The 23,530-nt window shown below is 31.8% G+C and overlaps 3 protein-coding genes across 7 annotated transcripts; all 3 read left to right on the top strand.

Annotated features, from left to right (window-relative positions):
* Nucleotides 1-386: 386 nt before the first annotated feature.
* LOC145589065 (uncharacterized) lies at nucleotides 387-4,898 on the top strand. Of its 5 annotated transcripts, none has more exons than XM_081645638.1 (5): nucleotides 387-507; nucleotides 2,689-2,835; nucleotides 2,928-3,015; nucleotides 3,896-4,065; nucleotides 4,202-4,898. In XM_081645638.1, exons 2-4 carry the CDS (start codon nucleotides 2,731-2,733, stop codon nucleotides 4,024-4,026), a joined length of 324 nt encoding a protein of 107 aa, XP_081501764.1. In that variant the 5' UTR covers nucleotides 387-507; nucleotides 2,689-2,730; the 3' UTR covers nucleotides 4,027-4,065; nucleotides 4,202-4,898. The 5 variants fall into 5 exon arrangements, with proteins under 5 accessions (XP_081501764.1, XP_081501781.1, XP_081501760.1 ...); XM_081645655.1 differs by having other exon boundaries at nucleotides 4,145-4,898; XM_081645634.1 differs by having other exon boundaries at nucleotides 3,896-4,070.
* A 7,471-nt stretch (nucleotides 4,899-12,369) lies between these two features.
* LOC145589056 (calcium-dependent protein kinase 10-like) lies at nucleotides 12,370-16,993 on the top strand. The gene is made up of 7 exons (XM_081645630.1): nucleotides 12,370-13,118; nucleotides 13,972-14,115; nucleotides 14,718-14,870; nucleotides 14,993-15,108; nucleotides 15,191-15,358; nucleotides 16,031-16,261; nucleotides 16,358-16,993. Exons 1-7 carry the CDS (start codon nucleotides 12,479-12,481, stop codon nucleotides 16,529-16,531), a joined length of 1,626 nt encoding a protein of 541 aa, XP_081501756.1. The 5' UTR covers nucleotides 12,370-12,478; the 3' UTR covers nucleotides 16,532-16,993.
* A 1,933-nt stretch (nucleotides 16,994-18,926) lies between these two features.
* On the top strand, nucleotides 18,927-20,408 carry LOC145576810 (putative aspartyl protease At4g16563). Its single transcript, XM_081634519.1, has one exon. It carries the CDS (start codon nucleotides 18,927-18,929, stop codon nucleotides 20,406-20,408), a length of 1,482 nt encoding a protein of 493 aa, XP_081490645.1.
* The last annotated feature ends 3,122 nt before the right edge of the window (nucleotides 20,409-23,530 follow it).

Genomic DNA, 23,530 nt, shown 5'->3' with positions numbered 1-23,530 from the left:
CAATAATACAGGTTTAAAATTATCCAAATAACCCTAAAATTAAACGTTGATTAGAATCCCTATTGCATAACCATAAAAAAGAAATCCTATTGCAAAAGTTTTCTCGTTTATTGCAGTGAGCCCACCACCCTAATTGATTGTTTATGTGGCTAATTAGCAATGGTTAATTAAATTTCTGGTGTAGTTTTCTTGTAATTTGTGGTCAGTGTCGTGTATCACGTGTTCAATCTTGTTGTTCACACAATTATACCTCCGTACAACTTAACAGCTAACCACTTGTCCAGTTAAAGAGCTCTGACCGTGGCTACGTTATTACGCGTTATCGATAAATGGGCCTTGGGCCTAAGGCCCATCACTTGTTAATCCAGTCCGATCCATAAATCTTAAAATTTGGCCTCTTTTAAGTTTTAACGCTGCACCTTACTTTGTAATTTTGTATCGCCTCTGAATCGTTTTCTATTGAAGTGGCTTCTCAGCTTTATCTCCTTCATTCAACCAATTTCTGAGGTAATTTTTTATTTCTGGTTTTTTTTAACAAAAAACATCGAGTATCAATTTCACTATTTAAGGTTTATCGTTAACTTAACTTCCTTAATTAAGGGTTTATAGTTAATTTTCGCAATTTAGGGCTTTTTCTAAGGCGGATTATTGAACTATTGGTTATTATATCTGAATTTATGAAGATTACAACGAAAATGATTAGATTTTTCGGTGAATTATGAACCCTATTTTGGTAATTGGGTCAAATTTGGTTGCTAAAGTATTGCATTTGCTTTCTTTTGTTTATAATCTTTCAATTTTAGTTAGAAAGTATGAAATTGGAACATTTCACACTCATTGGAGCTGGTTTGATCAATCCTAATAATTATTGAAAGCAATTCTGAAAGAATAAATCGATGAAATGATCAAATGTCGAAAAGAAAATTTGAACAAAAAGAGTATAGTAGAGGGGAAGAGTGATGTTTCGTTGCATAATATAGAGTATCTAATAATGCATACATTTGTTTATTTAAAGCATCACTTAATTGATTCATGTTATGATTTTGGAACTCGGTGTTTAGTTAATTGGCAATGTACTGATTCTGTGTGCTAAGGTTTTTCTGGTTGAAATTAGAATGGCTGAAGACAGAAATAGTAAGAATTAAATATCTCATCTTCTGATGGAAAATGTGTTGTACTTATACATTCGTCAGCTTTTAATTGTTCGTCTTTTGAGTGAGTGTTTATAGTTCGTGCCTCTTTAAACGAAGTCCCTCTTTCTAGTTTTTCCCTGCAAGATTGTGATTCTGAAATCAGATGATAAATTGAGTTGAAATCGTCTAACATTTTTTTATAAGCGGTTAAGGTAAAACGGCAACTCCTGAGATAGCAAAATGTTGTCCATTAGACTTCCGCAAGGAACAAAGGCTGTTAATTTACAAAATCCTAATCTTAAGACATTTTGTAAATCAACGCCAAGGCTGAGGTTGAGGGTTCAAGTCCCTCCTTCCGCTCCTGGCTTCGCAGGGTATATTTCTTAGCAGAGAAGTCTGAAGTCTTTCAAAAGTTATCATTGTGTTTTGTCTCTGAGAATATGAATTGGAGATTTGGTTGATAGTGTTCTAGTGTTTTATTTAAGTCGAGAATACAATTTAGAGTAAGTGGTTGATTGTGTTTAGCTGTTTTGATGTGGAAAAAAAATCTCCCCCTCCTCCTACCTCGCTCTCCCTCACTCACTTAGGTAGGATCTTTGAGTTGTTTACCGGGGATATTTAATTGTTGCATGAAGTAATGAACCTTTCTTTCATTTTAGTTCTCTGACATTGGGTTTTGCCTTGCTCTTTTGGTTGGGGTTTATTGGTTAGGAAGTTTATTATGGAAAATCAAATCTTTGATTTTTCTGTGCTTCATATGTGCTTGTATAACAAGATTATGTATAGTGTAGCTTTTTTTGGAGTCGAATAAGAGACGGGGCTACATCGGGGCCTAAGGAGGCCAAGGCCCCTGTCAACATTCTTAAATCGTATTAAAATTTTACCAATCTGACCACAATCATAATGAAAGTGTTTATTAGAGTGTTAGCGGAGCACGCTTAAAATGATGCCTTTGGTTTTAATTTGCATGGATGAAATATGTGTATTTATCTAGAAGAGCATTCATTTTATTTATCTATATTTTCTTCAAATAAACTGCTTTTTTTTTTTAATCTTATTTTCATGGATCACTACTATATTCATATATTTGTTTCTAGTAAAAAAGAAAAATAAGTGTATAACTTGATAACATATAACATTAGGCCCCACCAGAATAGAGTTTTGGCTTCGCCCTTGAGCCCCACAATTTGACTTGGAGATTCTTGGATGCAATTTTGTACCCTTGTAATATCAGACTAGGTTGCTTTGGTTTTGCTCGAACAATAGTATTGATAAGGTAAAAAGGGTAAAAATTAGTTCAAATTTAACCTCGTTCATTGATTTTTTGGTACTTTGGCCGGGCAAAGGGGTAAAGAGGGAATAAAAACCTTACCTTTGTCCATAGAGGGGAAATGCAGAAACAGAAAGATGTGATAAGAGAAAATGAGCAGAAAGAGAGTTTCTAAATGAGGAGTGACTTTTCTGTCCTCAAACTGCACAATTTTCAGTTTGTGCTATGATTTTGGTGGAACACTGAACAATTGCGGTGTATGTCTTTCACTTTTTGATTTTGCAGGTGTCCATCTTGTATTCTTGTCTTCTAAATTCTTCTTCAAGAATGGAATTTTGTCCCACTTGTGCGAATTTGCTGCAATATGAAATGACAAATCCTGCTAGATTCTTTTGTCGGTCTTGCCATTACATTTCTCCTATAGAGAGAAAGGTATGTATTTATGTATCAGCTGTTCTGATAGATCTTTGTTATTTCTGTAAATATGTGTTAATAGTTAGAACATTACTCCTTAATGGTTTCAGGTGAAAATTAAGAGAGGGGTGCAACTGACCAATAAAGCGGCAACACCTATCATCGTGGGGAAAAAACCTGTTGGGGCTACTACTGATGGTATGCAAATCCTTTTCTATACTTCTGAGTGGCAATATAGTGTGTTCCCTCTACATAGTAACTTAACATGCTGGTAATTAACAAGTTTTTAATAAACAAGAACTTTTAGTATAGATTCTACTAGAATTTCTAGGCCTATGTGATTTTTATTACTTTATTTTTCAGCTATTAAAATACTTGAAGAGCAGTAATGGTGTATGAATTTCGTTGTAAAGAAATTTGATTTTTAATGTCTTACCTTTGTAATGTCTTACCTGTACATGAGAGGTGGTGTTATAAAACGTTAAGCAGCAATGCTACTTGCTTTTCAAATTTAGGATATTGCTTCATCAAGGGTGATGAATTAGTCTAGTACATCGGACTGAACCCTCTTTAGAAAACTTGCCTCACCCATGTTGAACTTTGGAGTGTATCTGATGATACTGCTGATAGTATCCCAATAACTCTGCTGGTAAATAATAATGTTACTATGTGCGTATAATTGCATCGATAGGTTGAAATCTACCCATGATTTATTTTTGTTTTTTCAGTCCTTTGGTTTAGCAACATTTTGTTTGATCTAGTTGTGTTTGGTTCATATGGCCACATCTCCTGTTAAATTGAAGATGGTTTGTTTGATCAAATTTTGTTTGCTTCAGTTGGCTTACATTTAGCCACACTTATAGAAGCAAAGATGATTGGTAAACTATTGCGAGTTGAGAATTTATGCAGGAGCTATGGGGTAATATGAAACTGACAAGTATGCTTGTATCTAATGATTGGCTCCACTATTGTTCATTTATGCTTGCTTCGCCCTAGTTTCTTGCAGTAGTATGTAACGTGCATGCAAAATATTAAATTGACTAGCTAAATCACAACTAACAATATGTTTTATTTTCAGCTACTTGTCCAAAATGTGGTCATGGTCAAGCAGAATTTAACCAGGTTCAAACCAGATCAGCTGATGAACCCATGACAATATATTACAGATGCTTGAATGAGGGGTGTGGACATAATTGGAAAGAGGATTAGTCACATTATTTCATCACTTGTCACCTGTTCTTTGTGAAGGTTTGGTGAGCAATCACGTCCTTTTCCTTCATGGTTGTTTTGTTTCCTTATTATAGAATTTACCTTTTTCTTCACACAGGCAAATTTTGCTTCTGGAGCTAGCTTATGGTTTTCTTACTCAGATTTCATCTTGTAGTTCGTTATGGAAGACACATGTAAAGGGCTATGAGCTTACTTTTGGAATTTGCGTATGACTGTCAGCGTTTGAGACTGCAATACCGATTCTTGACATCCTGGTTTGCAGTATATACTGAAATTCAAGGTTATGTTTGGTTTAGAAAAAAAAAAAAATCTTTTCAAACCCAAATTTCATTATCTGGTTTGGTTTCTTGCTAGAAAATTAAAGACATGAAAGGAAGAAGAAAGATGGAGGGTATGGATGAAAGATCTGAGTATGAGAAGGAAAATGTGGCATCCCTTTCTCAAATACGGACTGTTTTCTACCCTTTGACAAACTATTTGTTACCCAAGAGAATTTTATCACCCCTTTATGAATCTAACTGAGGTAAAATTACTGTTCATTTCAACTAAAGTAGAACCCAAATGAATGAATGATGCTTGATTGCATGATCTTGTTGCTATCATAGCAAACATGTCTGGGTTAATAGCGGATGGCTGCGACTTTTTAAGAAGTTTTTCGGATAATGATGAAAGTGAAGAATTAAGGTGCTCATTTGCTTTAATTAAATTAGTAAATGTTTGCTGCTCTGAAGTTTTAATATTATGTCATTCCTCACTTCAGTATCGATAGTCATTTACTCGTTTGAGAATACAATAATGTTGGGATTACTTGCAGTATATCACTGGTATGATCAAAGTATATATTATTATGATGTTGTGAGGGATTATTTGTTTTATCAACTTCTCATTTTTTTTTTCCGAAGATGCTAAAACAGTAAAAGAGAGTTATAAAACTAGGGCCATTAACAACCTTCACACTTGAGCTGTAATTCGAAATTCTATCTATGAAAACGACAATGATTTATACACCTAAATGTTGATCGAATTAGGCGTGGACTGTTTGATCCAACTTGCTTCTTTTTCAGCCTTTTTCATTTATAACATACAATACATCCAATAACATAGAATTACTTGCTTATAGACTTTAGATATAAGTAGTTAAGAAACTAAAATGTTTAGCTTACTGAAATGTAAGTTGTCATCTTAATGTCTTCATCAGTTTACTGCTTTACATTGCAACATTATTTATGATACTAGTAGAAAAATGGATAGGAAAGGAGGAGCAGCATGTTTAGTGGTTTTTAAATACTGGGCACTCAAGTTTGGCAAGCTATTAAATACTCTTTTACTCTTTCCGTCCCATAACACAGTGCTAGTTTCTCATTTCTTCGGAAATTAAGAAAGGCGGAGTATGAAAATATATTTAAAATAGATGAAATATTAAGGAAATTATGGCATTCTTGATTCTCATGTCAAATTTGTAGCTTTGTTGTGCTTTATGTACCATCATAATGACTACTCCAAAACAATGCAAGTTTAATTCAATGCAAGTTTAATTGTATACTCCCTTGTTTCCTAGAGTTGTTCTAGTTAACTAGTTTAATTTGCACGTTATACAATGTTAAGTTGTTTACAATGAAGCAAAATTCTCTTATATACTTCTTTCGAACAATGTTATTTTCAAAATAAATACTGTACATCTTTTTATATCCAATTATGTTACAAATTACATCATATTTACAATATTTTCAAAAATAATATTAATTTAGAAATGCATGTCAAAATTACGCATTAATCGGACTGATTATGTTAGACATATGAGATATCGAAAAATAATATCTTAACATAAAATAAACCTAAATATATTATTCTCTATTTTTTTGATATCTCAAATCTCTAATAGATTTATGTTCATTTTAATTCAATATTTCTATTTTTTGTTATGTTATCCAAGTTCCACCAGTTCCTTTGCTTTTGCCATACATGTGCTGTGGAATTGTGGATCAAGATGTACTGAACTACTGATATAGGGAGGATTGAAGATACAGGATAGTATATAAAATTCCAAAAGTATTCACATTTTTTGTTTGAAAAAAAAAAACAATTGTAAAAGGCGTAAACTAAAAAAAAAAAAAAAAAAATGTAAATGAAGATAATTTTGTACCAAAGTAGGGCCAATTAGACCTTTTATGATTAGAAAATTCACAGGAAAAAAAATGAATAGGCTGTAAAGTAAGAAGAAAGCAACAGGAACTTTATAGTTGCAAAAAAAATCCCATAATTATGATGATGAAGCTAGCATAATTATGCACTCACGTTTGTTACAACCTTTTTTGGTTGATTGAATTCCCCTAAATTTTTGCATGAAATGATTAAGCCTTTCTCCTAGCGTTTTTGGCAATCAGCCTTACGTTGCCAGGGTATAAAGTTGTAAATTTTGTGTATAATAATGTCCTACACATTGCTCTTACATTGTCCTTCTTTTCTTGCATTGTTTTTCTTCCTTTTGCACGCATGTTTTGGCCGAAGTATTAGTACTTGCATCTCGTTTGCCAAGCAGTTTTCGGATGTCCGAGAATTTAATTGGTTTACTAGCTCTTTGTATATAAAATTCTTCTAGTAATTTATAGAGACCGTAGCGTATGTATTTGATCTCGTAGCTATTTATTTTCGTCATATTTGCATAAAAAAAATAAAATATTTTCGTCATATAATTTATGAAGGTACTTAATTTTAAGAATAATGTATGAGAAGTTTTAAGCTAAGATATTACGTTTTTTTTAAAAGAAATGTAGTTTGTTTTATTTGGAAATGAAGGAATTAATTACGTTTTGATGTAAGATTCCATGCAATATCTAGATCCAGTATGAATTGAGCTAATTATTTTTAAAATTGTAGATTAAATTTTAAACAGCTATCTCAAAAGCTAATTAATTTCTAATTTCAAAAGTTATTATTTCTAACTTTTCATAAAAGCTACCCTAACTACTACTTTGTCAAATATTCACATTTTTTTATTAAGTACTGATTTTACTTGGTCAAACCATTAAGAGCTACTCAAAAGCTAGCGCTGAACATTCCCTACAATAAAACACGACTTTGGCTGGACTTAGCATGCATAATGTATGTGACATTATGCATACATGACACATTATTATTTGGACTTAGCATAATGTAAATGTGACACAACTTGTGCATACTCTCATATTCATTACTTAGGATTTAAATGAGTACATATTGAATATTTTGATTAAAATGTGAAAACTTGATTTTCCAATATTAGAATTGCTGTTTTAGTGGGTACGTAACATGGTTGAAATTATTCTTTTTAATTCACCAATTTTCAATAACCTAGATATATATAGCATGGTTAGTTGAAATTATTCTTTGTTTATACATATGATCCTTAGGTAGTTCACGTGGTTAATGTCAAATTTAGACAATAAAATTTGACTAATATATTGAATTTAATAAGGCATATAATTACATTGAAATCTAGCTACTAATTGATCATCATGTCACACACGACCTTAATATATGTATATGAAAATAATTGAACTTTATTACTTAGGCCACGTTCCATTCTTTCACCATAATATAAAAGTTATGATTTCGTAAAATTAATCTTGGGTTAGTACATTAAGTTAGTTTTACTAGCAAGGAGTAAAAATAATTTATAATATGTATAAAGTAGTTAAATAAGTAAAATAAATAATTGTAATAATAAAATATCAATAAACTCGTATAAAAAATAACTCACTCCGTTGCATATTGACAGTTCGACTTTTCATTTTGGGTGTTTACAAAACAGTCCTATTTCTATTTTGGTACAATTTTTTTTTTACCATTATACTCTCATTATTAGATAAGAATTTCTTGGTTTTTAAATACATAATCTATTTCGCTCTAAAAGAAATTATTTAAGAAAAAATCAAATGAGATGAACTAGTCCTTCAAAAAAAAAAAAAAAAAAAAAAAAAATTGATTTGAAGAAGACTTATGATTAGCTCATTTTATTGTGTATTACTATATTTTTGTATGTAGAAGATTTTTGTGATGAAATTGTCATAGTCACTCCCTTACACAAGTAGTAAAATCATATGCACATATACCTATTACTTTAAACAATCAAGAGTAATCATGCATTCCTAGATATCTCTTTTCTCTAATTTTATTATGAAAAAGTAAGTACTACTCTAAACAGAAAACTGTCTCTTTAGTAGTACAAGTAGCTAATAAATGAGAAAAATACACACAAAGTAACAAACAACTTTAATTTCTAAATAAATAAATAAATAAAAATCTAGATATTTCTCATTAGTGAATTGTTACACCTTATACTTGCAACATGAAGGTTTATTTTGTCTTCTTTGTAATTAAGCTAAGTAACCTATGTAGAAAATCATAAAAAGATGTCTTATCTGTTTAAACTATTTGCTTGCTTTTCATCTCTAAGCTAATTGAAATTCAAAGAAAAATGGGTTAGTTGGTTAATCAAGGAGCTTTGCACATCATTATCATGTTGATGTCCAAAGCCACATAAAACAATTTAACAATGAAAGATGATTCAATCCGATCATCAATGTAATCAACTTTAATTATTTAGGACCAGGTGAAACCTTATCCCTAGGTACTAAATAATTACTTCTACTTTTTTCTTTTTGTTATTTTTAAGAGAATAATTAATCACTTTTACTTTTTACAAAAGCATTGGTAAAACCATAGTAATCTCAATCTTTGTCTATCTAAAGAACAATTTATCGTGGAAAATTGAATGTCTTTCTTATATATATACTTCGTACTTTGATCGCATTTATGCTCTTAAACTAATATATAGAGAGAAAATTCAACATTATCAATTCCAGTGTATTGTGATATACCAGTACTTAGATTTGTTTAATGCGTATTTCAATATATATATATATATATATATATATATATATATATATATATATATATATATATATATATATATATATATATATATATATTTTATATTAGTAATATGTAATGAAGTATGGAGTATATAATGTCAATTATGCGGGAAACTGTTAAAGGTCAAAAGTTATTTTAGAGCAAAGTGAGTACACTTTTCAATTAATTACAGGTCGATCACCCACTTTAATATAAGACAAAAGAATTACTTCGTTCATAAACAATTCTACTTGGGCGCCTTACATATATATACTCCTATAATCCTATTTGACGTATTTATGAAACAAACAACCAATCTACTCTCCTAGTTTAGAACTAGAAGTAAAACGCAAACTCCAAAATCCAACCACTGCATTAAAAGATTAGTTGTTGATAATTGACACAAAAATTAAATATTTAGGTCTTATCCCTCAATATATAGTGAGTTGGTGAGAAAGAATTAAAGAATTACATTAATTAAAACAAGGCACTATCTTAGTGAGTAGTAACCTTAATTAACTGCTAAATTTCATATATATGTCATGCTTTTAAAAATATCTGAAAGATCATTAAAATCTGTTACTCAATATTTTATAAATGTGAAAAATATTTATTATTACATGAAAAAAATGGTCTAGGTCAACGGTCAAATTGTGGTGTAATACATTATTGGTAAACAACTTCAACAAAAATGGTTTAGTTAAGTCTTTGGTGTTTCTGGAAGATGTTTGACATTTGGCAACACGAAACTTCCATGCAAAGAATTTCAAGTTATGCTGATGAAATCCGTGGATTTCAGCATTTCACAAGTACAATTTGACTCCTACGGAACCTTCTTTTATTTGGCCGTGTAACATATAATAGAATTGTTAGATTATAGGATTATACGTACTCCATTGAATTGATCCTCTTATTCATGCTTTTTCAACAAATTATTGCGGCTTTTTAATGGATAAATTTGCGTCTTAAACCATTTACGAAGACACTTAAATTGGAGTTCCAAAACAGACAAGTCCTACTTGTTTGATAATTGAATTAAATTGAAGATACATAAATTTATTTTTAGAAAACTAAATCATCTAGATACTCCAGAATAGCAACACCATCATTTACACGACACGCTTATAAAATGACGAATTAAATAGAATATAACATGAAATGTGATTGAAATTGAAGTTTAACATTGATGATACCTACCTAACTAAAGTTTAACATTGTGAACCCAAAAACACATTTCACACCTATACTAGTTAGCTTAAATTGAAGTTTTTCCTTAAATTTTCATCACTTACAAAGTTTCCTTATTAGTGTGACATATTTTCCAAGTTGGAATATATAGCTTTATAAGTTTGGTAGCAAGTATAATATATCTTAATTATAGCGTGATCCATCTGCCCAAATCAAAAATTATTCCACCAATTCAACAGAGAAAAGCAACCAAATTAGTAATTATTTATCAGTTTATGACTTTGATTCTATATTAGGGATAATTAAGAAGGGCCCCACTTTTTTTGACCAATTCTAGCTAATCCACCCATACTATAAACACCATTACCAAAACTTTCAACCAAATTAATATTCCTTCCGCCCGCCTAATTATAAAAATTTGTATCACTCGCATTTGAAAGTATTATGGAAGTTTATAAATTTTGACTCATGTCAATATAAATCAAATTATATGATGGATAACTATAGGAAATAACATGAACATTAATTTCTAAGCTAGAATCTAACAATATTTTTCACATTTTTTAAAGATTTTTCTTTCATCATCCTCTTTGGTATTTAAATAACCTACAAAATAACACAAAGGCCAATTCTTGTAAACTAGTTCAAACAATGTGTGTAGTATTAGTCAAATTGATCAAGTGGTGAATATAAAATAGAAAGGTCAAAATTTTGTTGAATAATTTGTAAGCTACAATTCAATGATTTGTGTTTGAGGAGTATGAACTAATTTTGTTTAATTTATTGGTATGTGCTCGAACATAATATTCAAATTTATTACTTTGGTACCTTCATTTATTTGTTTAAAAAAATTTAGTACTCCTCTGTCCCTTAATTAAATGTCTACTTTTCTTTACTATGTAAATATAAATGCTAGAAATAGGCATCTAATAAAGAGACGGATAGAGTAGTAGATTTTTTAGGAAATTAAATTATACGAATATTTAGCAAATTAACCAATAAATTAATTACTCCATGGAAATATGGAATACATTACTCTGCCTTTAAACAAATTACTTTTGAGTAGCCTGCTCCAAGTTGCTACTTTTATAGTTGTGTAACTGTTAATTTTTAAAAGACATTTAAAAGTTTGTATGTGTATTCAATACTTTTATAGTATATTATTAATTTGGGTGCAAGTTTAGAATATTATTGACAATTAGTGTAATGAGAGGATTTGCATGGAACATAAAAATGTTCTTATAAACGCTTTTTAATATATTACTCCGTAGTATAGATATATGCAGAATTATGTTGTTTTTTTTATTAGTCTACCCACATAATAGCATGTTGTGGATTTTCCACTATGGTGTATGTGCACAAAATAAAAATCATAATTCAAACCCTTTTATTTCTGAGAACAATTAATTCGATCTATCAATTTTAACGAGCCTATTAATATCTTTCAAAATGTTACGAGTATAATTTTCATCTCTTTTGGTGTTCATTAGACTTTTCACTTTTGTTATATGATCATCAAAGTGGAACCCTATTCTAGAACAACAAACTGTATATATTCAAATTAGATTTAAAATTAAATGTATATAATGATATTTATAACAACATAACCAACATATTAATTAATTAATCAATAATGATAACAACATAACCAACCTATAATTTCATTACTTCGATCAAGGTGTACAAGTGTCGTCTTTCTTCTATACAAGATAGATCTGCCCCTGTTTAAATACTCATACTTGATAATTTATGTATGATTTATATATAGTACTCATTTAACATTCGTATGAGATTTTGTATGAGACTCCTTTATACCATGTAATATAGATCTCCTCAAGTTGACCGACACTGCCCAACAATTCCCTAAATGCATTCTATTCTTGATCTATCAAATAATTTGTAGCATAATATATTCACTAACTTAATACAACACGTGAACCTACACAACCCGACTCTTACCTAGCTCTACACACAATCTTAAACATTGTCATGCCAACTATTACCATCTAGATGAATAAGTATTAGTACACCCTTCCTTACTCTATATTCTTAAACAAGCAAGTTTTATTATAATAAGAAAAGTATAATACTAATAGTTGATTAATTAGTACACATCATCCATTCTTAGAACCTTAGATAAGTAGCGCCTACTAATCTAACTTCCAATTAATTTAACAAAAAAACCAAATAAAATGTCACCAACTTTTGTTGGTTTTTGAATAACATCACCATTTTTCTCAACTGACCCCGCCTTCTCAACCTCTTCAATTTCTCCCTTCTCACCTCATTTTTTCTCCTCTCTATCTTTTCTCCACCAAAAAAAAAATTAAGTGATCATCATCAAATTTTAATGGGAAATTGTAACGTTTGTATTAGACCGGAAGAACTCCCTAAAAAAACCCCACAAACCAATAAGAAGAAAAAAACCCGGCCCAACCCATACTCATTAAACCAACCTCAACCGGCTCCGGTACGAGTTTTAAAAGATATTATTCCCGCGGTTGGACCGCGTATTAGTGATAAATATGTCATTGGCCGAGAGCTCGGCCGAGGCGAGTTCGGGGTTACTTATTTATGTACAGACCGGGAGACTAAAGACCGGCTCGCGGTTAAGTCAATATCAAAAAGAAAACTACGAACCGCGATTGACGTAGAAGATGTAAGGAGGGAAGTAGCGATCATGTCTACTCTTCCGGTTCACCCGAATATAGTACGTCTAAAGGCGGTATACGAGGATAATGAGGCGGTTCATTTGGTGATGGAGTTGTGTGAGGGTGGTGAGTTGTTTGATCGGATTGTTGCACGCGGACATTACTCGGAACGAGCCGCCGCTACCGTTGCCAAGACGGTTGCTGAGGTTGTTAAGATGTGTCATGATAATGGTGTTATGCATAGAGATTTGAAGCCGGAGAATTTCTTGTTTGCTAATAAGAAGGAGAATTCTCCCCTTAAGGCTATCGATTTCGGTCTCTCCGTTTTCTTCCGACCTGGTTAGTATGTTGTTTATGTTAATATTATTCGAGATTGATCGGTCTCACATACATGAATATAATATGAAAGCGCAAATTTAAAGTGAGAAAGGTCTATGTTAGTGTTTGAAGATTTAACATAGACTTTCCTCGCTTGTTTGCGCGTGAATGTGATTTTAGTGTTAGATGATTGATTTTACGTGTTTGTTTTGATTTGAAATGACTACAATTTGAAGTACGTACTAAATATAAGTGGAGTAAATAGTGAAAATTAAGCACTTATAAATGTTTTCATTAATTAAATTGTTAAAAGAGAAGCTAAGGGAGAGAGTGTAAATAATATGATCAACGTTTCATAAGATCTTTTGTTAATGGTGTAATTAGATAAATTAGAGAATTCCTAAAAGAGTAAAAGGAAGCTAATACCAACCTAATTTAAAAATAATTATTAGCAAATTATTTGGAAAATGTCAATGATATACATCTTAATTCATGTTTTAATTTCTTAGTTTAATTACATGATATTTATCCACATTAACCTATTATTGAAGCCTTAATTTGCATTCTTGTAATACATTTTGTCATGGTCAAATAACCAACACACATAATTTGATATAATACAATATGATATGATTGCGACCGTAAATGTATCACAATATCTACCCTTTTTATTTTCATTAAACTTGTATTCTAAATCAATTTTCCCAATTATTCAAATCTTACTTCATGGTCTAATTTGAATATATTTCTTTGACTAGAATAGTGGAAATGTTCAAATGAATAGGAATTAATTAAATTAAACTTTGATAATTTTGATCTATAATATTGATTAATTTTTTTTTTTTTTTAATTTGGTGTGATATTAAAAAAACAGGAGAAAGGTTTACAGAAATAGTAGGGAGCCCATATTATATGGCCCCAGAAGTGTTAAGGAGAAATTATGGGCCAGAGGTGGATGTGTGGAGTGCTGGAGTTATTCTGTACATTCTTCTTTGCGGTGTTCCTCCTTTTTGGGCAGGTACTTTTTTTTATTGCTTCCCACCTATTTCATCATGTTACTGTTTTTTTTTTTTCAATTTACTAACTTTTTAGCTGGAAATTATTAAATATAATTGTTATTAATTCTTGTTTTTTATATTTTGTATTATGAATTAAAATTAAGAATTTGGGTTGATAGGTGTTGTACTTCTTGTGTAAGTTATAATAAAGAATTTGGAGTAGTCAACAATTTCATTTTATGTGTTATGTAAGGTTGGTTATGTGACGTTGAATATATACTTGAGTGTGTGGCCGTGTAGGTGTACTTATTTTAAGGAGCGTTAGGGTATTCGGTTGTATAATAGACATGTTGCTAATATTATTCAAAACTTTAGTAATGGTTCATAAGATGTTGCTAATTTGTGTCCGAAACTAGCTGTTACATTGCCTTGAACTTCTGAATCTACAATTAGATTATAGAAAACCAACCTTAATTATAGTTGAGTAAAAAAATTTCAGGATATCTTGAAATAGTATGTGTGACTATCAATTTTGGATAGACGGGTTAGTATAAATTGAGAATTACTTTGACCTTAGAAGTTACATTGTGCAATTTTAACCTTGTTTTGCTCTAAATTGCAGAAACCGAGCAAGGTGTTGCATTGGCAATTTTACGAGGGGTACTCGATTTCAAGAGAGAACCATGGCCTCAAATATCAGAAAGTGCAAAGAGTCTTGTGAAACAGATGTTGGATCCAGACCCTAAAAAGAGATTAACTGCTCAACAAGTTCTAGGTGAGCCTTATTTTTGATCATCTTAGCTAGTCTGTTATAAGATACACTTTCTTCGCTTTCCTGTATGTTCCTGTGCATTTCTTCTGAAACGAAACGTATGTGCATCTCTTATCTATATGTAGAACACCCTTGGATACAGAATGCAAAGAAAGCTTCAAATGTCCCATTGGGAGATATTGTCAGGACAAGACTCAAGCAGTTTGCCGGGATGAATAGATTCAAGAAGAAGGCGCTAAGAGTAAGCATTTGAGATTGTTAACATCATCTAAGATAACCAAGGAATATTGTTTACTAAACTTGGGATATTGAATGTTATACAGGTTATAGCAGAACATTTGACAGTTGAAGAAGTAGAAATTATCAGAGATATGTTTATGCTGATGGATACTGACCGTGATGGAAAAGTAACATATGAAGAATTGAGGGCTGGCCTTCGAAAGGTCGGTTCTCAACTTGGTGAGGCAGAGATAAAGCTCCTCATGGAAGTGGTAAGCTTTCATGAATTGAAACTGTGTCATTATCATTACCATTTCTTGAAAAACATATGCTAGGATCTACTTTATGTTGTGTACCTTTTGAAATGTTATTGTAATGAAAGTTTTCATGTGCTTTCCCCTCAAAAAGTTTTCATGTGTTTTCTAGCCTTTACAATCTAATTCTCTAGTGCTATGAACTCTGCTTTTGTTTGAGAAAATTTTCCCTTTTGCTCTTTTAAGGACATTGTAATGATTCATCCAACTCAAAATGAAGGGAAATTTTAATATTGTTACAGTTTACAGTCTTGCTTAAGCACGAATAGTCTAGTGAGTAGTGATTCTGGTCTATAGAAGGGTTCGAGTAGGTCTAGTTAGGGTGCTGGATGAGAAAAAGCTACGCGCTAGTTTGTTCTTGAATAAATGAGCAATAAACAAAGAAAATCTAGTGTTCTTGAAGAAATTAGCATTTTAACTCTGTTAGACTTGCCTTTAATTTCAAGTTTGTGGTACGTAATGAAGTGTCAAGTGTTCTTACCCATGTCCGAATGTTGAGATTTCAGCTTGTATAAATTAAGTGTGTGTAAGACAGCATAAATACACAAATGATCTAAGCAAGAAGTTTCTTTCTCGGTTTCTCCCATTTGTTAATTGCTGATGTGTTGCCAATACAAATTTTTGGTGCAGGCTGATGCTGATGGTAATGGTTACTTGGACTATGGAGAGTTTGTAGCAGTGACAATCCACTTGCAGAAAATGGAGAACGACGAACACTTCCAACGAGCATTCATGTACTTTGACAAAGATGGAAGTGGTTACATTGAGCTAGATGAGCTTCGAGATGCATTGACTGATGAATCAGCTGAAACTGATGCAGATGTTCTAACTGAGATCATGCGCGAAGTTGATACAGACAAGGTAACTCTCCCTTTCTCTGTTCGATTTTTTTTTCCATATGATGCTGTCTAAACATCAGTCCATCAACGTTTCTGACATATTCAATGTTTTTCTTAGGATGGTCGAATTAGTTACGAAGAGTTCGTGGCAATGATGAAAACCGGGACTGATTGGAGGAAGGCTTCAAGGCAGTACTCAAGAGAAAGATTCAAGAGCTTGAGCCTTAACTTGATGAAAGACGGTTCTCTACAACTTCATGATGGAATGACTGGTCATGCTGTTGTAGTGTAATATATGAGCAAGAAGGTTTTCGGGTTGCTTCTTTTTTTGCATTGTTCCTTAGCCTCAATTGATCTCTTACTGCACCAACCAAAGCAGTTACACTACTTCACTCATGGAGCATCGAACGAACCATAAGATCGTTGTCTCGGATTGTATGTATGTCGATCAAGTGTGTTTACTAGCATCCATCTTAATCAACTGAGGCTTCTGAGGTTGGGAAAAAATGTTGGTCTTGAAGTTTTCGTAAGTAATTTTTATAGATGAAGGTTTTTGTATATGTCTTTTTTTGTTTTTATATGGTGATCAATTGGTATTATTCCATACTTAATTCTGTATAGAGATTCAAGTTCTTTTTATAGCATATAACATTATCAATTGTCTATTGGTTTTGTATTTCTCTTATGACTAAATTATTGAGGCTGAATTTCAAGATGATAAGTATGATTTATTGGTTTTCCATTTTATATAGTATTAGAGATTTCTTGATTTGTATTTTGCTCCAATTTTATGTATATATCTTGGTTTTTGGCCCAAATGCCACTAAAAATAGTGATGCATGTGATTATGTTAGTGATGTAAATACGTATGTAAACTTTGTTACGAGTATCATAGTTCATTACTCATTATAGACTTGTAGTGACTTTTGAAGTGTATTTTGTGTATGATTATCAATATATAAAGGAACCAAGATGTAGGTATGATGATAAAAATTATTATCACTTGTAATGATAACGTGTTCCTCCAAATAATATATTGTACTCACCATGTATGAAGGAAAATTCCAAAAGAATTGCAAATTTGAAAGAAGTGTAACTTTTTATGTGCAACCAAGCGACCACTAAATTGACAGTCTTACATACCAGTAAATGATTAAACAAACCCGTTTAGTTATGAAACTGGGCTTCAAGCAATCAAGCATTAGAAACTGCCGCCCACACGATTGTTGTCGTGGATATACAGCTAGATATCAATTGCAACACCCAGTTGCCCCACTTTAATAACATGCCTAATTATGTACTTACACTTTACTTAAATTAGAAACCTTGTACTAATTTAGCTAGTCTTGAAATTTCTGCACTAATTAATTTCTTCTTATTCTTCGTATATTATACTATATTTTCTTACATACCTACCAAAAAGGATCACCTTTTCCTTAGTTAGCTAAAAATGATATTGTATTAGTACTAATTAAGATGGTGTCACTCACGAACACAACGGTTATTAGTCAGTTATACACTTATACGTAAAGTGAGGAGCCATGATTCAAGGGATGTTGGGTCAACTTATAAGGTCTAATTGACTAATTGACATGGAAATCACTATCTAAGAATAATTAAGTTATAATAATGAGTTCTTGAGATTTGGCTATTGCTAACCACCAAAAGTTACAAGTGCTGACGTCTTAAGTACTTGCTACTTTTTGGGCCTGAGTCTAAAGTTCGGCTTGTTTGGCAGTAGCCTTTTTAAGTAGTCGTTAACGTTTTGATTAAGTTAAAATTTTTATTAAAAAAAAATTATGGAGTAGAATATTAGACATGGTAGCTGTTAGCTGGTTAATGCCTTAATGGTAGGCTAGTAACTGTAGTGTTAGCATTTCAAAGGTAGTGATATTGGTTTAACAATAAGCTTAATTAAGGTGAATATAATGTACACTAAAAGCTACATATTTCACTTTTGAAAGGTGGGATAAATGAAATTTGAATCCATGATCCTCTTGACATGCTAAGGGCCTGTACTGTTCTGATTGGCTGAACTGAATTGAACTGAACTGAACTTATTAGAGCTGAACTGAACTGAATATTTTATAAAAGAAGGAAATTAGGAGTTAAACTGAACTGAACTGAAACTAATCGTATCAAAATAGGCTCTAACTCTTGATGGCTGAAGCCCCAAAAAGTATTAATGCTCTATCTAAAATGTTAATTGATGGCTAAACCCCCTAAAAAGAGTAATACTCTATCTTGGAATCCAGGATAACATATTTTAAGTAAAGAGATGGAAAATAAAACTATACGAACTATTAAAGAATATAACCGGCATCTTTAAGCTGTTGCTGATTACTAATTACAAAAAATTGGCATGCTGACGGGCTGGGTTTCCATTAGCAACGACAATCATTGCCAACTAATTTATAACAGACTTAGTTAGCTTGCATCTTCATCCATGCAAAGAGCCAAGCAAGCACACCTTCATATCACTATCTATTTGTTAATTATTGTTTATAACAAATTAAAGCCTAAATAATACTTGTATTTGTTAATTCTCCCTTAATATATCATTAAAATGCCCATATTCTCATTGTACAAAGTATATATAGCTATATAACCTCTTGAAACCATAAGCTATGACAATAATAATACAACCTAAACATACACTTAATTGTAGAAAAACACATAAACAAAACATGCCTCAAATAATATCCTCTTTCACTATATTAGCTCTAATACTTTGTTCCTCTCAATCCTTTGCAAAAGTTTATACCACTCCTAGTACCTTAATCGTTGGCCTAACTCATTCAAGGAATGTCATCCCTCAAAAGAGCTCTAATGCTCTTCTTATGGCTAAGGAAATTCAACCAGAACCACCTATGTTCGATATGGTGGAGCCACTAAGAGCAACTAGGGACGGATATTTAATGTCCTTAAACCTAGGGACACCGCCTCAAGTCATACAAGTCTATATGGACACAGGAAGTGACCTTACTTGGGTTCCTTGTGGAAATGTATCCTTTGATTGTATAGAATGTGATCAATATTATAGGATAAATAGGCTAACAAGTGCATTTTCTCCCTTAAATTCATCTTCATCTCTTAGGGTTTCTTGTTCTAGTCCTTTTTGTACTCAAATCCATAATTCTGATAACTCTTATGATCCATGTGTTATGGCGGGGTGCTCATTGAATACCCTTCTTAAGGGCACATGTTCTAGGCCATGCCCTTCATTTGCCTACACGTATGGGGGTGGCGGTGTAGTGTCCGGGACATTAGCCAAGGACTTACTAAAAGTTCATGTTACCGGCCCTAGTAGTACCACAAAAGACTCTCAACGATTTCGTTTTGGATGTATAAGGCAAGCTTATAAGGAACCTTTAGGAATAGCCGGGTTTGGAAGAGGCTCACTCTCATTACTATCACAACTAGGGTTCCTTAATAAAGGTTTCTCCCATTGTTTTGTGTCCTTCAAATTTGCTAGTAACCCTAATATTTCGAGCCCTCTAATCATTGGCGATGAGGCTATTTCTTCCAAGGAGTCATCCAAATTTACTCCATTGTTGACTAACCCTACATACCCTAATTACTACTACATTGGCCTAGAAGCCATTACAATAAGCAATATGAGCATGAAAGAAGTCCCAATGAAGTTAAGAGAATTCGATGGTAAGGGCAACGGAGGGATGATGATTGACTCCGGAACCACATATACACATTTGCCCGAACCCTTGTACTCACAACTCCTCCTAGACCTCCAATTAGCCATCCAACATCCTCGAGCCATCGAGCAAGAGAAACAAACCGGATTTGACCTTTGTTATTACATCCCATGCCCTAACAACAATAATGGAAGTAGTAATAATTGCATTGAGAATGATGATGATCTTCCTTCGATTACATTCCATTTCTTAGATAATGTGAGCTTGTTTTTGCCAAGGGCCAATAACTTCTACGCCATTCGCCCTCCAAGCAACTCTAGTGTGGTGAAATGCTTGTTATACCAAGGTATGAACGACGAAAATGATGGTAATGATAGTGGTGGTCCGGCTGCTATTTTTGGAAACTTTCAACAACAAAATGTTGAGGTTGTTTATGACTTGATGAATGAGAGAATTGGGTTTAATCCTATGGATTGTGCTGCTGCCTCTATGTCATCTCAAGTACTTCGGTCATAGGGTCTTTCAAGCATAAAAAATGTACTTCGGTATACTTACAACACCAAAAATAATACAATAATGCACCCTCTGTCTCAATTTCATTTTTCCCAATTAACCAAAAAGTTTTACAGAAAACAATAAAAATAGACGGAGGGAGTAACACTAGACAGTGTATGGAATTACTTATTGGTAGGAAGTATTACTCTCTTTAACTCGTTCTTGTATACTTACAACACTTTATATCTATTTGGTATGAGATCACTAGCTATTGTTTAAGAATTTTCCTTTCCCAATAAATTATCCCACTTGCAATTTTATTTTTCCCTTTCTAATCACTTTCTATCAAGAACTCAACCATAACATAGTTTTATTTTTCCCTTTCTAATCGCTTTTATCTCGTCCAAATGTTTCTAAGGTTTTTTCTTAGGGATCGTTTGGTTGAATGAAGGCAAATTCCTTGGAAAATTGATTTCCCATGAAATTGAACTTCCTAGGAAATTCTAAAAAGTGTTTGGTTAACTAAGGGAAGTGGAAATTCCCATGGGAAGTTCCACTTACCTAGGTCCCCCTAGGTAATTAACTTCCCCCATTTTGTGGGAAGTGGAAATTCATGGAAATTTCTACTTCCCATAAATTTGTCAACCAAACAACTTCAAAGAATTTTAATTCCTAGGATTTCCAACTTTCCATGTTTTTATTTGTCAACCAAACAACTAACCCCTTAGTCAATTGACAATTAATTTATCCATACAAAAAATAAAATGAAAAAAAAAACTTTATATCACCCCACATACACAATTTATAATGAATATTGATCTACACAAATTCTTGATTAACGATTATTTTATTAAGCTATGTAAGAAGAGTTATAGTTATCCTAATACGTAGTACAGTAGTATTTAAAGTTACCCTTAGCTTATATACTTCCTCCAATATTTTTTTATTGCACCACGAGGGATTTCACGCTTGTCAATGCATTTTTTTTAACTATGAATATTTTCAATTATACTTTTGTAAAAATTATAAAATTTTGATATTTGAAAAGAAGATTTCGACACGAATCTAACTCGATCCCACATGACTATATTTTTCCGAATGGATAAATCACAAATGATGGTCAAAGAGATTAAGTGAATATTGTAAAAGTCCTAATGGTGCAATAAAATAAAAACGGAGGAAATATATTTTATAAAAGTTACCATTTTCCTAATAACATAAAAACTTTGTCTTAAAAAACACTTATAATGTATTACATTAATACCATTCAAAAAGTATATGTATGATGTATCCTTTAGAAATTACACATTATAATACATTACAAATTAAAAATTATCCTTAAAGGGATTAAAGTTACTACGGAGTATAAAAATTGTTAAAGTTACCCTTAACTTGACCGCCTTACAATAAAATTAAATATAATTAATGTAAATCTACCTCATACAAAACTTATTAAATGTTCAATGAATATTGGTCTATGGAAAAGTATTGTGTAGAACGGACTCACGTGAGTCCAATCATACAAAAAAAAAAAATTAATTGTTAGAAATTCGATAATAATGGTTAGAAAATAGATAATAAGTGTCAGAAATTAGATAATACTAGATGAAGCCCGTGCGATGCAAATATTTTTCATATTTATGACTTTATGTGATTACATTTGTTAATTTATTAGTTGTATGTAATATATCATTTTCTCCGTATTTGTTTTAAAATATTAGATTAAATTTCTAATCTCAAAAGATAATATTTCGTATTTAATTAATGTTACCATTAAAATCTCATTGGTCAATTATGCTTGTGTGGCACTTGAATTATTTATTGGGTATAACTATAAATTATAATCCTACGTGGCACGTTAACTAATCTTAGGTGGCATAATTCTATTGTAGTGTTTTAAAAATATTAATCCTATGTGACGCTCTAATAATTTTTTAAAAATAAAAATCCTATGTGGCGCTTTAAAATCTCAGGAAAAAACTCCCCTTTATATATATATATATATATTAGATTGGTCAGACATTAGATAATAAGTATAAAAAATTAGATAATAATGGTCAGAATTTAGACGATAAGTATCAGAAATTAGATAATAATTGTCAGGTATAAGATAATAAGTATCAAAAATTAGATAATAATGGTCATATTTTAGATAATAAGTATCAGAAATTAAATAATAAGTGTCAGAACTTAAATAATATTGGTCAGGTATTACTGTATTAGATAATAAGTATCATAAATTAGATAATATTGGTCAGATTTTATATAGTATTGGTCAGATTTTATATAGTATTGGTCAAGTTGTTTTGTTTTGTTCATATCTTAAATTCCCTTTTCATTTTTCGCAGTAGCCAACCCTAGCAGTAGCAGAAATTAGATATTATATTGCTCGGCTTTGCATCTTATTCTTTGCCAATTTTAGGTAATTTCCCCGCCATCGATGTTGAGAAGGTTGTCGACATCGGGGGTTGGGAGGGAGAAGGTCGCCGGCCGCCGACAAAGCTGACAGAGGGTAGGGGATGGGAGTATGCATTATAAACCAGACTCACGTGAAACGGAATCACACAAAACCTTCTGTTGTTCTATTTCTTTTTACACAATTGATTTAATACATACTAAAATATAGTTATATTATTCCCTCCTTCCTCTCCCCCCCCCCCCCATGACAAGTTTATAAGTTTATTTCTATTTTGTATATGGTCTTTATAACGTATCTTTGACCATTAATATGTTTAATTATATTTTAAATAAAAAATGACATTGTTAAACTATACATTGACAAGAATCCATTAATAACTTTGCATAAGTTAAAATGCAATATTTTTTCTCTCCCCCAAAAGAACCATATCCTCTCTCCTCTCTTCTATGTCGTAGAAGTCTTGTCGTAAACCTCTTTGTCGAAAATTCATCATATTCCGATGGAAATTCCATTGAAAAAAGGTAATTTCGACGGATTATATTTCGTCGAAGCTTGTTTGGGCCAAAGTTTAAATTTCGTTGCAAATTTCCGACGGAGATTTCTTTTTCGAGTGAAAATTCCATCGGAAATGGGTAAGCTTTCGACGGATTTTAATTCCGTCAAAAAATTACGATGCTTTTTTTTACACTCCTTTGAAGTTCTTAGCGCTTGGAATAGCTCGGAT

The sequence above is a fragment of the Chenopodium album genome, chromosome 2, assembly GCF_948465745.1.
Source record: "Chenopodium album chromosome 2, dcCheAlbu1.1, whole genome shotgun sequence".
NCBI lineage: Eukaryota > Viridiplantae > Streptophyta > Magnoliopsida > Caryophyllales > Amaranthaceae > Chenopodium > Chenopodium album.
Note: the sequence above shows the minus strand (reverse complement) of the source record. Positions and strands in the feature narration are given on the sequence as shown.